We start from the raw sequence: 18,064 nt of genomic DNA on the forward strand, positions 1-18,064 counted from the left end.
GTGAAAAAATGGGTTACAAAATTGTGGGATAAAAAAAAAAAAAAAAAAAAAAGAAGTGTAAACAGCACCATGTACAGTCACACATTAAGGCTAAAAGGATGACACTAGGGCAGGAATCTCATGACTGCCGTCGCCACCTCAGTTTGGCTTTGTGATTGATTGATTGATTGATTGATTGATTGATTGACTGACTGACTTTGACTGACTGTGCAAAAAATATATATACCATAGGTAAATACAAAGAAGGGTCAGGGGAGGGTAAGGCTGGGCTAGGTTTGATATTGCCAGTTGCGAACGGCTGCCGCCTGTAAGTGGTTTTTCAGGGCGATTTTCTTTTTTTTATAATCTTTTTTTTTTGCCTTTTTTATGCCTTTATTGATAGTATACAGTAGACTGACAGGAAATGGGGAGAGAGAGAGATGGGGAGTGACATGCGGCAAAGGTCGTCCGGATTGGGAATCGAACCGGCGTAGCCGCGGAAACCATGCCTATGTGGTGGTGCCTATGTGGTATGCGCCTTGACCAGTAGGCCACCGGACGCCCATTTCGGGCGATTTTAAAGGATGCTAGGGAACCACACTCCTTTAAGGCGTTCCACATTTTTGTGGTATAGCAGAAGAACGAGTTTGACCCTTTGTTTGAGCTGACTCTGGGTTGAACGTGATCTGTGGTGCTGCCTCTGGTGTTGTAGTTGTGCCCCTCAAACAATGGCATGACCTGAGGCCACAGTGGCCTTAATGCCCCAGCTGACTGTACCACTTTCTCCTCTGTCTCTTTCTTTTTTTTTTAAAGATTTGTTTTTGGGCTTTTTATGCCTTTATTGATAGGACAGTAGACTGACAGGAAATGGGGAGAGAGATGGGGAATGACATGTGGCAAAGGTCATCCGGATCGGGAATCGAACCGGCGACGCCAGCAGGCATCATAGCCTAGTATGTGGTATGCGCCTTGACCACCAGGCCAGCGGGCGCCCCCTCTGTCTCTTTCTTGTCATGTAGACACCAGTGTTGTTTGTTGAGATTCTGAAATCCTTACTCCCCCGAGTCCCCATCTTTCCCATCTTTAAACCAAACCAGTGACTTTGATTGATGGTGGGCTGAGCATGGATCAGATTGTGAATTCCATCATCTATCTATTTCACTGCAGATTAGGTTATCATTCCTAACCATTGGATTCAACAAATTATTTCAATGGACTAAAATCATGTTTTATTTTATGGCCTTCCTGCCCTGATATTTGGCCTTTTGTGCCCTAAAAAAATGGACAACACCAAAGGCCAAGTGGCCTTGCCCCTAAAATGAAGAAATTCCAGGCCTGGATGACACAAACAAAGACTGACCGTATAGGCTACAGAGATATTTCCAAGTGTAACTCGCCTCAAGGCAACCACACTTGTAGTTTCCAATTGCATTTTTCTTGTTTCCATTGTGATCCTATGGTGTCCTATTAGTCCGGGAAAAATGGGGGTGAACGTGGATTCGCCTGTAAAAGTTTTTTTCTCAACTGATTCTTGTAGCTTGGGGTCACCTCTTAAGGATTCAAGAGGATGACCAGTGATATCCATTGAGCATTTTTTATTATTAACCCCTTAATGCCTGAAACATGGGCTCCCATTGACTTTCTATACAGGAGGAAAATACCCAGAAAAAGATTATTTTTCGGGGTATTTAAGGAGGATCTGAGGGGTCTAACTAGGGGTTTGTCATGATGCTGAATCCATTGCAGGCATTTGTTTTGCACAAAAAACATTCCGTGGGCTAGAAATAGCCTCAGAAAACAATACACGTATGGGTGAGTATTCATGTTAGTCGGAGGCCTTAGGGTTTTTTTCTCGTGCTAATCAGTCTAAAAGTGCAACATTTTGCACAGATGTAGCTCAGGGCATGTTCTAATGATTTAGCTAGGTCGGCGACCTTCGGGGTCACCACAACACCCACAAAACTCTGAAAAGTGATGACTCATCACTTTTCATCACTAAAGTCGATGGGAGCCCAACTTGATTTGGCCGCTGTGGCGACCCCGAATGTCGCAGACTCGGGCGCCCTAGCTAAATCATTAGAGCAAGCCCTGAGCTACATCTGTGCAAAATTTTGCACTTTTAGACTGATTAGCACGAGAAAAAAAAACCCTAAGGCCTCCGACTAACATGAATACTCACCCATACGTGTATTGTTTTCTGAGGCTATTTCTAGCCCACGGAATGTTTTTTGTGCAAAACAAATGCCTGCAATGGATTCAGCATCATGACAAACCCCTAGTTAGACCCCTCAGATCCTCCTTAAATACCCAGAAAAATAATCTTTTTCTGGGTATTTTCCTCCTGTATAGAAAGTCAATGGGAGCCCATGTTTCAGGCATTAAGGGGTTAATAATAAAAAATGCTCAATGGATATCACTGGTCATCCTCTTGAATCCTTAAGAGGTGACCCCAAGCTACAAGAATCAGTTGAGAAAAAAACTTTTACCGACGAAACCACGTTCAGCCAAAAATCACCGTTTTTTTCCCGGACTATATTAGCCAGGGAGCCACGGGCCCAAAATTTGAGAGGACCTGTGATGTCACAACATACTTTTTATTTTATTGTTTTCTATTAACACATATGGTGCCAACCCCGAGTTTCCCGAGTTTGTATTGGTACTAGTGCTGTGCCAACCCCGAGTTTCCCGAGTTTGGGCCGTTTTTGAAAAAAAGATTTTTTTTTTTTTTTCAAAAAATTTTTTTTTCAAAAAAATTTTTTGGACCTCCAGAAATGTATTAGGCATGATCGCGATCGCGAAATTGCATGTTTAACCCCCATACCAACCCATTCTTTCAAACATGGCAGCCATGTTTGTTTACATCTGAAGAAAACATAATGGCCCATAAATCATGAATGCCTGAACGGATTTCCAAGCGGATTTTTTTGTTTGAAAGCTGTGAACAGCATCTACACGTGGTGCATCATCTAGGCATGGGCGTGCACTTTTTACACACTTGCACAATTACATGGAAGTCTATGGTAACCATGGCAACGCGGGACATTGGCCGGAAAAAATCATTGCAACATAAGTGTTAATTTGGTCAATAAGGTACACAGAATGAGAGGCCTGCTCTGCCGGAAACATTGCGGGGAAAAAAAGTCCCATCGACGTCACTATACAGGAAAAGAATACAAAAAATAAATCTGATTTAAGTAGCATGTGAGGAGTCAATCTAGGGGTTCTTCATGATTCTGAATCCATTGCAAGCATTTGTTTTGCATGAAAAAAAACATCCATTAGGCTAGATTTCAGCCCCACAAAACGGTGAAAAGTGATGAGTCATCAAAAATCACAGTTTTGAGAGGCCGACGTCTAGCCCAAGGAATGTTTTTCAAGTAAAACAAATGATTGCAATGGATTCAGAATCATGAAGAACCCCTAGTTTGACCCCTCACATGATACTTAAAACAGATTTTTTTTGTATTCTTTTCCTGTATAGTGAAGTCGATGGGACAGTGAATATACAAATGGTCAAAACCTTTTTTCGCAATGTTTCAGGCAGAGCAGGCCTCTCATTCTGTGTACCTTAACCCTTTCCAAGCCACGGGGAGCCCCTTAATATAAAAAAAAAAGACATCTGAGCAAGGAGTCTCAGCCGTGCCGTCTTTTACCGTACTGGGTCATTAAAAACGAAATAAATGATTTTTATCCGAAAATCGGCGATCGTCTAACCTTCCCTAGTCACCACTCGTGCATCGATAGCGCATGGCTCGTCTGAAATGAAGCAGAAGTGACGTCATGGCCCTTTCCTTCTAGAGGCTCCCTGCAGCCGTTCATTTTCTGTTTAGATGTTATTGCTCGCATAGCAGGAGTGCTAAGGGCTATGCGAGCGAAAATGCACATGACTACTCTTGAGTCACACATGGATTATTTGAACCGGCAGTTACGTGAACGGAACGCGCACACGAAACGCACGGGGAGAAGGCGCCTCGGCCAAAACAGCCACTCTATCCCAATGGAGATCCAAATAATCACGGTGAGCTAACGACCTGGGTATTGAAAAAAAAGAAAAAACAACGGCGTGGTCCAAGAAGAAGGGGTGGTGGGCTCATGTTTATAAACATAATATTATGTCTCAGATCATAATACAATAATAGAAATTCCACGGCTAATCTACAACAAGCCATTCTATTTCGGCTGGCGAAGTGTTAATGAACAAATGAATAGAAAAAACAAAAATAAAAAGTATGTCATGACGTCACAGGTAAAATCCTTTTCTTTGAGCTTTTGGGCCTGTGGCTCCCCGACTATTACGTGTTCAGTTCATCATCAGCATAGCCACACTGCCGCTGTGAGACTCTGCAGAGCCGTAAGCGGCGGCGGCGGCGAGGCGGTGATGAACGACGGCGGGGGGAAATGAAGGCCTCCACTCTGACAGATTGAGCTGCAGCCTCGCGCTGTCACCCACTGCTGATGGTTTCATCTGAGTGATTCTGTGTGTGTGTGTGTGTGTGTGTGTGTGTGTGTGTGTGTGTGTGTGTGTGTGTGTGTGTGTGTGTGTGTGTTTGTGTGTGTGTCTTTGCGTGTGTGCGTGTGTGAGTGTGCGTGTGTGTGCGCACGTGCGTGCGTGTGCGTGTGTGTGCTTCTATACTTCTGAGAGACAGATGTCCCCACAAGTTTAGTAGAATTTGAGAAATAGATATTGTGAGGACAATTCTCCTGGTCCTCGTAAGAGAAATATATATATATATATATATATATATATATATTTTTTTTTTTCTTCTTTTAGTTAAAAATAAAAGTATTTATTTCACCACTGGTTGTGCGCGTGTTGTGCATGTGCGCATGCGTGCATGTGTGTGTGTGTGTGTGTGTGTGTGTGTGTGTGTGTGTGTGTGTGTGTGTGTGTGTGTGTGTGTGTGTGTGTGTGTGTGTGTGTGTGTGTGTGTGTGTGTGTGTGTGTGCGCGCACGCTCGCTGAGGGAGGCTGGGTACACAGTGGTGTCCTTCCTTGGTGTAGGTTTTTATGTGCCGGTGTTGGAAATCATTCTGCTCTGGAGCATTAAATCATCGTGTTACACGGCTTCCCGTGTCCCAGGAAACAAACGCCAAGTCATCGTGTTACACAGCTTCCTGTGCCCAGGAAAGAAAACGGTGTTTGTTTTGTTCCGCTCGCGTTCCTTTCCGTTCCGCTCCGCCTGGACGCAACGGAACCGCCGGGAACTCCCAACCTGTGAGCCGCACGCTGACGCAGAAACCTGATTCATGCTGTCTTCTCACCGTGTGTGTGTGTGTGTGTGTGTGTGTGTGTGTGTGTGTGTGTGTGTGTGTATATTCATAATATCGGCCGCATTGTATTCCGGAAATCAATCCGAATTGAGCTGGTTGCACACTGCAACACTTTCGTTGCGAAATGCGTTTTTCAGGGCAAGGAGTGAGAGAGATAGAGAGAGCAAGGGACCCAGTGGTCCGAAGATAAATACGAAGCGGGCGGCAGTGTGCAAATGTGACTGACATAACGTGAGGTTGATTTCTCTATTCACGTGCTCCGAAATTCGCTCCTATATTCATCTGAAAAAAAAAAAACGCAGCAGTGTGCAACGAACTTTAACGCCACAGACCCCTGTTTGAAAAAAAGATTTCGTGCGGAGGGGGATTTCTTTTTCAGCTTCGACCAGCTGATGCTGACCGCTCAGGTGGTCATGATGAGCGGTCGGGTAGTTAGTGGTTATGTGTCTTACTCAGGGACCCCCAGACATTTTTGGGGATTCTGAATGTTTTCAAGCCTTGCCCCTTTGTTCCCCTGTAGGACAGCATCAGTGTTTTGAACTGGTCATGCACTTGTAGATCTGCTATTTTCACTGGTTTGGGTCCTGGGCAAACGTCTCTCTTTTGGGTCTCAACCTGAACCGTTTGGGAACCGCTGCGATATGGGCTATTGGGCAAGTGCAATATACCGTTGTTTCCTGTTGAGATTGGCACATTTCACCCAGGTTTTCTTTTTTTTTTTTCATCTCACTCACGTCACTTTGTCTGCTGACCTCACTCAGCAACTAAATAGAAAGAAAATAAACAAAAATTAAAATAAAACAATTCACAGGATAGGCAAGCAGTGATCGCCCCATGATGTGCACTGCAATGTAGTTTAAAATGTACTACATTGCAGGCGCCTTTTGAGAGTGGAAAAATAAGACATGTGTGACATGTGTGATCTGGGCAGCTTGCCCCAGGAAATGTACCAAGCTCAACAGGACACAACGGTATATGATATGATATGATTCCCTGTGGTCCCCTCTGATTTTTATGGTTTAATATAAACTATAAAAATAGAAGCTGGGCCGCCCTTTGGGCGGCCCAGTGTCTAGTCGGCGACCTGGCCAACTCGGGAACGATGTAAGTAGGGAATAAATGCCCCGCCCTTTAATGCAAACCCCATTATACCTGTTGTCATAGGACCCGTTTTGACCATTTATGCCCATATATGGAGATATCTGTATCTGTCTGTCTGTCGGTGTCCATTTTATGTCCATATATGGAGATCACTGCAGATACAGTTCTGGGTCCATTTCATGCCCATATATGGAGATCTCTGTATCTGTCTGTCTGTGTCCCTTTTATGTCCGTATATGCCCATATATGGAGATATCTGTTTATCTGTGTCCATTTTTAGCCCATATATGAGATTTTGTTTTTGTTTGTTTCTTCTTTAAGCAGAATACGCAGCCTGCTTAAATCTGCATCATTCAAGTCATCCTCCCAGTCCCACGCTTTTTTGCTTGTCTTAAGTTTGTCTTTGTCTCTTTTATTTTATTTTTTGGAGCGGGAGAGTTCAGCTTGAGTTTTTTTTTTGAGAACCTGTTTTTTGTCAGTCTTGTGCTGTTGATTTAGCTTGTCTTATGTTTGTCTCCTCCGTCTGCACCTCAGCCAACCCAGATCTCGACTACTGATCCTTGTTTTCTTCAGCAAAAGCTGTAAAGTCATTTAAATCTGAATCATCGATGTCCTCCCAGTCACACTATTTGTTGCTTGTCTTATGTTTGTCTCCTCCTCCATCTGTTTGTCTGTGTCCCTTTATGCCCATTATGGAGATCTCTGTATCTGTCTGTGCCTCCGACTGTGTTGCAGACACAGTGCCGGTTCCCCCTTTAATGCAAACCCCATTATACCTGTTGTCATATGACCCGTTTTGACCATCTGTTTGCCTGTGTCCATTTATGACCATATATGGAGATATCTGTATCTGTCTGTCTGCGTCCATTTTATGCCCATATATGGAGATCTTTGACCATCTGTTTGCCTGTGTCCATTTATGCCCATATATGGAGATATATGTATCTGTCTGTCTGCATCAATTTTATGCCCATTTATTATGGAGATCTATGCAGACCCAGTGCCGGTTCCGGAAAACCCTGATGTCAGACATCAAAACACTACCTGCTGTGGCGGGGAACGTGCGTGCCGAATTTGAAATCGGGAATGAATGCCCCACCCGTTATTGCAAACCCCATAGAACCCGTTTTGACCATCTGTTTGCCTATGCCCATATATGGAGATCTCTGTATCTGTCTGTGTCCCTTTTATGCCCATATACAGAGATATCTGTCTATCTGCGTCCATTTCTTGTTGACTCATGTGGCGTATATATACGGAGATATGTCTATCTGCGTCCATTTTTTGTTGACTCATGTGGCGTACGTGATGTCAGAGCCTTTTATGAAGTGATGTCACAATGAGTCAGCGCTTGCGCCGATTTCCTCCAGATCTGCATAAGGAGATTCCGAACGTTTTGCGCCGGTTCGGTTAAACCGCGCGTCGGGTCGGGTCGAGGAACGGCACTGCACTCCGTGCCGCGGCGGGGAACAGATAAGACTTTTTTTAAGAGTTATTGTATGAATTATGGATCTTTTTATTGAAAATAGACTATGAACACACTAACAGTTCATGGCATTATGTTTCTCTATCAGTGTATCTTTCTCTGTTGATGCTGCTATTTGTTTATGTGTTTATTATAAGTTAGTCTTATCATATCTTATCTTATCATAGGACCGAGTTTTTAAGAACTTGAAGGGAAATGAAGTAGGGCATTCACGAATAGTGAGTTTTAGTATTCGAATTATTTAATCTGAAAGTATTCGAATAGTCAAATATTCGACAGGACTGGCCAAACTGTCAAATATTAAGTAAGCAAGAGGCGAACATTGTGAAAATAGCCGATCTACATGTAGATCTGCTATTTTCACAATATTTATCTGCAGAACCGAGTCACATTAAATGTAGTTCCTACAATTCCTAGTGCTTGTCAGGGTGGGGGTCCCCAGTTCGAATTATGTTTATGTGTGGGGTCATGGCCTAAAAAGGTTTGAGAACCCCATTGACAACTCATTGTTATGACTTCCTATCTAGCCAAGCTTTATAAACTATATATTTTTTAAAGAGAAAACTATAAAAAAAAAATAATAATAATCGAATATTCGGCTTCGGGGAACGACGTCAAATAGTGACTTTAATATTAGAATATTCAGATATTTGGTGAATGCCCTAAAATGAAGTAAGGACTGTTAATAGTGTAGGGCCAGATGAGGTGTAAGGTTGTCCTGCAGCTCAGAGTGGCTCTCATCCACCTCTCCTAATGAATATTGATCTGAGCCTGATGAACTGGCTCTGTCACACTAATCAATCCCACCTATGGGAGAAGAGAATGAGAGAGAGAGAGGAACAGAGTTCTGGTTGTAAACAGGGGCACCGCGCCTTGGGAGATGGTGACCTTTTGTTGTTCAGTCACATTATTCAATATAAAATACCCACAAAAAAGTTAGGAAACTTAACTTCGGTCCATTATATCTCCCCTTTAATGGCCTGCAATACAGTTGCCGCAGCACCTGTTTACCTGAAGCCAAGTTTTTTGCCATCGCAAGCGTTAAAGGGGAGATATAATGGACCAATGTTAAGTTTCTATTTTTTTGTGGAAAAAGCTCTTTGCTATAGAGTGGGGTCTCCCTGTCTCTACAGCTCCTTAGTAAACAGAGTGCTGGGCTGAAGAGTACCTTCAACAGATGATGTAAGAGGATGTTGGGAGGAAATGACAAATGCATTTAATACGTCTGACACTGGTCCTGTGAGAGCAGTTTCTCATTAGAAGATGAGGCTCACAACCTTGCAGTGCAAAAGTTATGATCTATTATTTAGTTGATCATTTTAGTTGATCCATGCCTGCAATATTCTCTGGCCTTTACTGCTGATTTTCAAATGACATAGTGCTTGAGTTGATCATTTTGTTGTAGATTTATAAGCAGCCGATTAGCCCACTACTAACCTAGGAACAGGAACCATTTTCGGGTTTGTGATCCGGTCGGGAGCGGAAATAACCAACCAAGTCATGTTGTTGGCCGAACCACCAAACCAGAATCAGAATCCAAATGTTTAAAATTGGTTTAAATTGATATAATTGTTACGTTTCTTTTGGTATAATAATCATTTGTTATACATGTCGATCTTTTATTCTAGCGAGAATATTTATTTTTATTTATTTTTTCGTATTGTTGTGAAATGTTAAGTCATGTTGTAGTTCTTTGTAGTCATCAGGCAGCCTTAAAACAAAATAAGAATGGTTGAGAATGACTAAAAACGCCTAAAGATTACGATTTACTAAAACGCACTGTGGTCTTGCATTGTACAGCATGGTTCTGAGAGTGAAGGACACGGTTAAATTGAACACACTGACTCCTCCAATCCATTTCTTAATGCAAATATACTGTGTATATATATGCCACCACCATGCCAAAAACCTCTGAACCCAGCGTCCATTTCTTAAAGTGAGAACGGCGTGCCAAGAGCTCACTGCGGTTGAGGGTCAATTTGGTAAATGCACCCGGGCCTCTTAAACACACTTAACTAATAAGGTTGAGATGATGTCAAAGGAGCTCCTTATCAGATCCGCGTCACACAGATATCACTAGTGGTGTCCATACAGTAGTACGCAATGACCAATACTACTAAAATACTAAAATATACGTATTGTTGTGTATTGTTTTGATACGTCAACAAAGGGTACATTCAGGTCTGTATTTTGATTGTTTTAACTGTCCTACTGCCAGATGTTATTATTTATTTATTGGGGCTGGTGCCAGCAAAAAGCAGCTTACCTTTGCGATGTTATAGAAAATTATCTATTGATAATTGTCAAACTAATTTGTTTTACAATGGAAGCTCATATGTGTACTTTAGCCGAGCTGGCGGCAGAGGGCAGCCTTATGCAAATAATTACTGTGAATTGGGCCGCTTCGCTTGCCATCCATTCAGAGCATAGAGTATTTTCTAGAACACATCCACAGAAAACAGCCAGGAAGTGATTTGGGACTCCATTATTGCTAACGTGCAGTGGATTTTTGAGAGCAGCATTACGGGAGATGTTTTTACTGTACACGGCGGGCGCGACCTCTCATCAGCTTAGTTCTTTTTACCTTGTCTGATGACTGTAAGCCTTACAGTCATCAGACAAGGTAAAAATAACGAGCCGTATTGGCAGCACGCTTGGTTAAAAATTGGGGCGAACGGGAACGTCCGAAACAGTAAAAGAGTTAAGTACCAGCTCTTATGCCTTAACTTAAAGGCCTGTCCATACTGTCTCCGACTCCGACAACCAAACTTTTCTTCGGAAAGATCCGGTTCATCTACAAAATGATATCACTCGCATCTTCTGAAAAGCATTACCCTGAGTTAGAGTTCGGAAAGCACGTTGGAAAGTCGGAACTCTCCGGCAAAAAGTGTGGTGGTCGGAGACAGTATGGACAGGCCTTTAAGTTAAGGCATAAGAGCTGGTACTTAAGACAATCAAAATACAGTCTTCAGTGTCTATACGTAGGAAGGAATACTCATCCAAATGTCCTAAAAGGCCTGTAATTTTCACTTTAGAAATGTGCAGATACCCTGGGCCTGTATACACTTATACCGTATGCTGGTTCTCTTACTGTTGAGTTAGAAAACAATGTTGCACATTAAGCTAATTGTCTGACTCTGTCCTTCTTGTTCCTCACAGATGGTGGCTCTGGCTCAGGAGATGGAGATGGTGAGTGTTTTATTCATTCATTCATTCATTCATTCATTAAATAAAATAATGGTTGAAGTGCTTAAAATCTAAAATGAAATCTGAAATGATGGGAATTGAACCACTTTAAACATTATTTTATGCTTTAACTATTAAAAAATAGCAGCTCTACAAGCTCACAGCGCGGCACCGTGCCATGCTGTGAGCTTGTAAAAACAGCTTGTAGCTATTTTTGAAAAAAAAACAAAAAAACTAAAGTCTTTGAATATTTTTGACCCGATTCTATAAATGTCTTCTAAATCCTCCCTCTGAATCAGTGGTTCTCAAACTTTTTCATGTCAAGGAACCCCAAAATGACACGTATTTGGCCGCGGACCCCCATCTCAAAATATGTTGTTCCGAAAAAATCTTTTGATCTGGATAGCCTGTTTTGAGAACCCGTGGGATACTTTTAACCTTCGCCTTCTCAAAACCAGAGAAAGACACAACGGTCAGAAATGGGACTTTGTGAGGATAGAAGGTGCTAGTGGGACCCCAAAAAAAGGTTTTAAAATAGGAAAAGTGACATTTCATGGTGTATCACCTTTAAAGCATTAAATAATTCTTAGCCCAAATTAGGTTCAAGCACACATGTGCGTTGCTGCATCACTATACTGTCTACTGTAGCTCTGTCATCTGCATGAGCGTCGGTTCAGGCATGACTAGACGATGCCAGATCTCCACCCGCTGCATGGCGCCGAGCCAGACTGGAGATGGAGATGAATTATTAAAGCATCGAAATGGATCCCATGTTTTTTGTAGCCTCTGTGTTTGAAGGTTGTACATAATTGCTTCATCTCGTGCACAGGCACTAAGAGTAAAAACATGCTTTTTGTTTGGCTTCTTTCAGACGAACTAGAGCATAGCGTAGGTAATGATACAGCATATAGGCGTGTGTGCGTGCGTGCGTGCGTGCGTGCGTGCGTGCGTGCGTGCGTGCGTGCGTGTGTCTGTGTGTCTGTGAATGCGTGTGTGCGTGCGTGAAAGGTTTTTGGAGCTGTGTGCAGCTCCCTATACGTGGCTGTGTGGGTCTGTCTGTGTGTCTGTCTGTGTGTCTGTCTGTGTGTGTGTATGTAGCCTGACTTCGGCGCGTAACTAGTGCCGCACCATTTACGCCACTCGCGCAATATATACATCAAAATGTGCGGCTCGGCCGGGAATGGTGTTCTATTACCTTTCGTTCCGATCCGCCTTACCATGCCGACGTAATCGGCAAAAAACGACGCTTAATTGTCCCCATTGACTTATAATGGGACAATGCAAGAAATCACTTTCAAGTATTTTTCTCTCGTAAACCATAGGAGCTACAGTTTCAAACCTCGGAGAGGAGATTCATAATGATTTTAAGAATGAATCGAAAAATAATTACATCACTCGGCCTCATGGTGGCGCTATAACGGCCCACTTTACGTTTTGCCCCGTAACTCTTGAACCGTAGATCGGAAAATTAAAATTATTTTTTCCCTCGATTCCTTGGGTCAAGACGCATCTCCCCATATAGGCCACGCCCATTTGCGCCAGGATAGATTTTCCGCCATCTTGAATTTTCTCCAAAACACACTTTTTGCTCCTTTTCCTACATATTTTCTTCAAATGTCACAAAAATCGGTACACATGATCTACACACACACACACACACACACACACACACACACACACACACACACACACACACACACACACACACACACAGCTCCACTTCACACGGGTGTGATTTTTTAGAATAGCATACATTTATATTTCCCAGAAACATTGAGACTCTCACTGGCAATGGACTTGATGTAGCCTGCAGACACACACGCACACGCACACACACACACACGCACACACACACACGCACACGCACGCACACACACACACACACACACACACACACACACACACACACACACACACACACACACACACACACACACACACACACACACACACACAGAGGGCAGTGCTGTGCTCCCAGGCACAGCTGTCTCTCTCCTGTCTGTTTGGAATTTAAATCACTGGAATGATGCAACAATGCTGAGCGCCACACGCGCACGCACACACACACACACACACACACACACACACACACACACACACACACACAAACACACACACACATACACAGAGTCACACACGCACACACTTTTGTGTGAGTTTTGTGAGGCGTGACGTTCTGCTGTTGAATTGAAATGAGCTCGCTCTGCCAACCCAACGGCAGAGATGGAGGAACTTCTAGCAACACCACACTGTAGAAATACTCTATTACAGGGGTCTTCAACGTTTTCAGGCCAAGGACCCCTTAGCTGAGAGGGAGATGAAGCAGGGACCCCCACAACCTCATAGATTTCATATTGTTTCATTGTTTCACAGCACAATCATCAGTGTATTTTGGAGTCATGTCAATTTGTGTTTTCAGATATTTAACCACTTGAACCATCAATACTTTTCATTATTTTTCCCCTCTACACCAAACCTCTTTGCCCGAAAATAGCCGATCTACAAGCTCACAATGCCTCGCGCTGCTGCGAGGCGTTGTGAGCTTGTAGATCTGCTATTTTTGGCTAAAGTTCTCAGAATATGGACGTTGGGATTCAAGTGGTTAATATAAAAAAGGAGAAAACATTTTCTATCATACAAGGATTTGGAGGACCCCCTGTAGTAACTCTGAGGACCCCCTGTTGAAGACCCCTGATCTAACAAGCAAAAGCTCAAATGACTGGCTTACACTGGTTTTTAGTACTCCGTAACTCAGAATTTGTAAATGTAAAAATCCGCTCCTATGTTTCACTTTGTGTTAACCATGACGTCAGCATGGACCAATCAAAAGCTGTTCTGATCATGATGTGTTAAGCAAACAGAACAGACCAATCGAAAGTAATGTCATGTACGCAGAGGCTTGCGATTGGTTTGACACTTTCACAGCGCATTTAACGAAAAAAATTGTACCCTTAACAGCCTTTGATTGGTCCGTGCAATGTTGACGTTATGGACAGTACGGCCTTTGATAGGCTGTTTAAACTCATACGAGCTGAATATTGCCTTTGATCTGAGATAGTAATCACACTTGCATAGATTGTGGTTATTGTCACAGGTCCCAAGTAACACACAGTTCACATAAGCTAAACTCCTCACTCTTGTTTTATAACTCACAAGAAGCTCCCTTTGGGAGGCAAAAGGCCAGCTGACCCCGATCCCATATCCTGGACACTTAGAAGCTTCTTCTCGTCTTGGTCGATAATAAAAAATCAAACCTCGGTTCGAAGTGAAGCGGTGAATCTGAGTATAAAATTGTGTGGAGAGTCAAATTGTCAAAGAGCTGTGAACTCTGTGATCTATACATTCTTTCAATTCTGAATGAATGAATGATTTTATCTGGAGGGCCGAATTGTCATGTGAAGCTTGACCAATCCCCAAAGTATCCAATCATCAGACCGGGACGGACACTACACACATATTCTGGACGTACGGGACAGATAAAACCTGTTCATTCTGGACTGAAATGACCATATATGGACATGAGGTAACAGACATTTTCTTTTTGATAAAACCTGTTCATTCTGGACTGAAATGACCATATATGGACATGGGACACACATTTTGTTTTTGATAAAGCCTGTTCATTCTGGACTGAAATGACCATATATGGACGTGGGACACACAAAGCCACTCCTTGGAAGCAGCTTTCACCGCTTCAAAAAATGTACAGCAACATTTTATATAATCCAACCAGGCCTCTAGTCTGACATCATACAAAGCAAAACTAATTTTGCCATGCGAGTTGCAGCACAAAGTGCTGTGAGCTTGTAGATCAGCTATTTTATCAACACTGATTTGCACAGGCGGTGCCCTTGCAGGAATTAGTTTGCACCGCTCACTTCGCACGGGTGCGATTTTGTATTTATTGGGCAGTTTTTCCTGTTGCTGACTGCCAGTTCCTGCCTGATGTGTTGAATCCCAACTGCTCCAGACCGTACTGAATAACTGCTAGCTTACATAATAACGTCTTGAGAGTATACAGCTTAACACGTTGCAGTCCGAAATAGAATGGTGGTTGGTAGATTAGCCGTGAAATTTCTATTATTGTATTGTGATCTGAGACATAATATTATGTTTATAAACATGACCCCGCAGCCCCTCCATCTTGAACAGCGCCGCTGTTTTTTCTTTTTTTTTTCCCCCCAGGCCAGTAACTCACCATGATTTTCTCGATCTCCGTTGGGATAGAATGGGGGTTTTGGCCGATCGTCGATGTCCCCGTGCGTTTCGCGTGCGCGATCCTTTCACGTAAATGTCCCCGCAAATAGTCCATGTGTGACTGAAGAACAGAACTGAAAAGTTTCGCTAGCATAGCCCCAAGCATGGCTGCAGGAGGAGCTCGAGTGTGTAGACAGTAAACGGATGGGTGGAAGGTGCCTTGGAGAAGGAGAGGCGCTGACGTCACCTCTGCTTCATGCACGGTCTGCATGAGCTATCAGTGCACGAGTGGTGACTAGGGAAGGTTAGACGATCGCCGATTTTCGGATCAAAAGCTTTTATTCCGGTTTTAAAGACAAAGTCCGGGAATGTACGACGTGGCTGAGAGTCCCTGGGGGGATGTGCGATATAGTACGGTTTTAACATTAAGGGGCTCCCCTTGGCTTAGAAGGTGTTAAGAAGAGTTTTTTCATGCTATTTTTCTTGCGTTTGGTAGTCATGGCTGCCAGATCCCACCTGATGTTGTGTGGGAGTCCAGACTGCTCCAGGTCGTACTGAATGAATGCCAGCTGGCATAGCGTCTTCATGGTGGGACTGAAGTCTAAGACGTACAGGTCGCCAGTGGGCCTGATGTCTCCTTTGTATCCTCCCAGGAGTACGATACGATCTCCCACCACGCAGCAGCACGTGTCGTACATCGGACACGGGCCTTTCCCCTTTGGCTCAAGCTTCCACCAGGAGAAGCTCACTGGATTTAAGTATTCTGGATTAGAGGCATTTGGATTGAGCTTCCACAGATCACATGCTTTCGTCCAGCTGTAGCCGCGAAGCATGTACAGCTCTCCGTTGTAGGCAAAGGTTGAATGACCAAAGTGGCCTCCTGGAAGAAGACACTTTAAATAAGGCGAGATCAGCCAGTGGTCGGTCTCTGTGTCAAACACTCTGATGCTGTTGTAGTCGATGTGTTTGTTGTAGTTGTGGAATAACAGGTAGCCCCCAGATACAAACATCTTTGTCCCGATGATGGTGGCAGAGTGACCTGTTGAACCAAATCCCGAAATGCCTCCAGTTTTAATCAAAGACCAGACCATTGTGGCGGTGTCCAACGTGTGCATGTCATTAGTGAGTCCAGTCAGTTGGGCTTGTCCTCCGTGGACATACATGACTTTGCCCAAAACACATGCAGAGTGGTCGCTCCTTGCCTCCGGAACAGTCCCAGAAACCTTGGGCTTGGACCATCTGTGGGTGTCAGCGCCGAACGCATAGAGCACGCTGCAGTAGTTGTGATCAAAATCTTGTCCTCCCCAGATGTAGAAGACATCTTCTAATACCACGGCTGTGTGTCCCAGGCGCTTGGAGGGAACCTCGGGGGAACATTCTCCTCTTTCGCTTGTCACAGGGGGCAACACCTTCCAAAGCAAAGACACTGTGTTGAAGATGTGCACCTCGAGATGGTCTGTCTCAATGGAAAGGTACCCTCCAAATGAGTACACCTTGTGCCCCAGTGCTACAGCAGCATGATGGCCTCGTTTAGGTCCTCCTTCCAGCTTCGCCACCCAGCGAAACATTTTACAACACCAGTAAATTATTGGACCTTTCGCAGTGTCGTCTGCTAAGAGTGTAACCAAAATATCAACCCCTGTGCTCTGGAGTCTGAGTATTGTTGAGGGAGAACTGTTTGAACCCGATAATAGAAGTCCTGGAGATCGAGTCTTCTGTTGATAAATGTGTCCTGGAAGTGGAGGGGACTTGAAAGCTGAGTCTTGAAGATCTGCAAAGAGACAAATCCTGAGATTCTGGGGTGTGCTATTGCAGGCGCTACCGCTAGTGTTGACAAATATCTTCCAGAGGTTGCTTCGAGAGCTGTGGATTTGTCATTAAATAACAATGTTGACGGTTGACTGTAAAGGACGTTTACATGTTTGTGATGATGGCGTTCGTGATGTCATCAATTTTTATTGTCTAACGATTCCAGGAATCCCAAATAGAGATAGAGATTATTGACATCATATTGATTACACCATGTCAGTAATAGGGTTGTAATCTAGCGCTGTTTTAGGGATTCGAACTTCGGGGGGATTTTCCGAACGAACCATCGAACCTTCGATGGTTCGTTCAATTGAATAAAAACCGAACGTCCGAACCTTCGAACCATCGAACGTACTGTACCTTTAACCAGCTAAAACAGTGTAGGAAATGTTTTAAATGCGCTGTTTTATCCATTGAAAACGCGTGGATGCGTGGCCGCATTAACACCTAGGCTAACACTTGGAAAATCCAACCCAATCGGAGAAAATGTTACACAGTTTGTTGACGAACAGGCTCAATGTATAGCGGAGTTGCACGGATGATGATTAGACTTGGTGACTGCGTCGGAGCGCGTCGCGTTCGGGCTGAACTGGTCTCGATGTAACAACCCCAGAAATCGCATTATAGATCCTTTAGGGGGTTGCAATGAAATCCATCTTTGCTCATGCTTAGGAGAAAGGCTGTTTAATCTTTGGGTGCATGGATGGGTGTTCGCTGTTCAGAGCACACACGTCTGTCTCTGCCCAGCTCGGCTGCTCTCACTCTACTGTCATCAAGCGTGTGTCAGCGAGGCTGATTCGCCACCCGGTTCGCGGCCCCAAATAGGAGCGCAATTGGAGCGGAGGACGGTCCTTGATCGCTCCAAGCTGTTCTGGTGCATTTTATAACTACTATAACGGTCACCATTAACTGTTAGTGTTTACCGGTAGGCCTAACTTATTTCGTATTTGGCTATCTCTACTACTGTGATATTCTGAATAGGCCTATCACATTCTGATAATTATTTTTTCGTGTAAAAAAAAAAAAAAAAAAAAAA

General features: G+C 43.7%; 1 protein-coding gene across 1 annotated transcript in view; it reads left to right on the forward strand.

The window, feature by feature from the left end:
- The window catches only part of tmeff1a (transmembrane protein with EGF-like and two follistatin-like domains 1a), a gene marked incomplete at both ends in the record, with an annotated part of 134,576 nt that overhangs the window by 89,711 nt on the left and 26,801 nt on the right, over positions 1-18,064 (forward strand). The window contains one exon of the mRNA XM_080725935.1: positions 10,996-11,025. Within this exon, the coding sequence (XP_080582061.1) occupies positions 10,996-11,025 (30 nt within the window). The remainder of the gene's footprint in view (positions 1-10,995; positions 11,026-18,064) is intronic.

This window comes from Nannobrachium achirus, assembly GCF_963921795.1.
Source record: "Nannobrachium achirus genome assembly, chromosome: 5".
NCBI classification, from domain to species: domain Eukaryota; kingdom Metazoa; phylum Chordata; class Actinopteri; order Myctophiformes; family Myctophidae; genus Nannobrachium; species Nannobrachium achirus.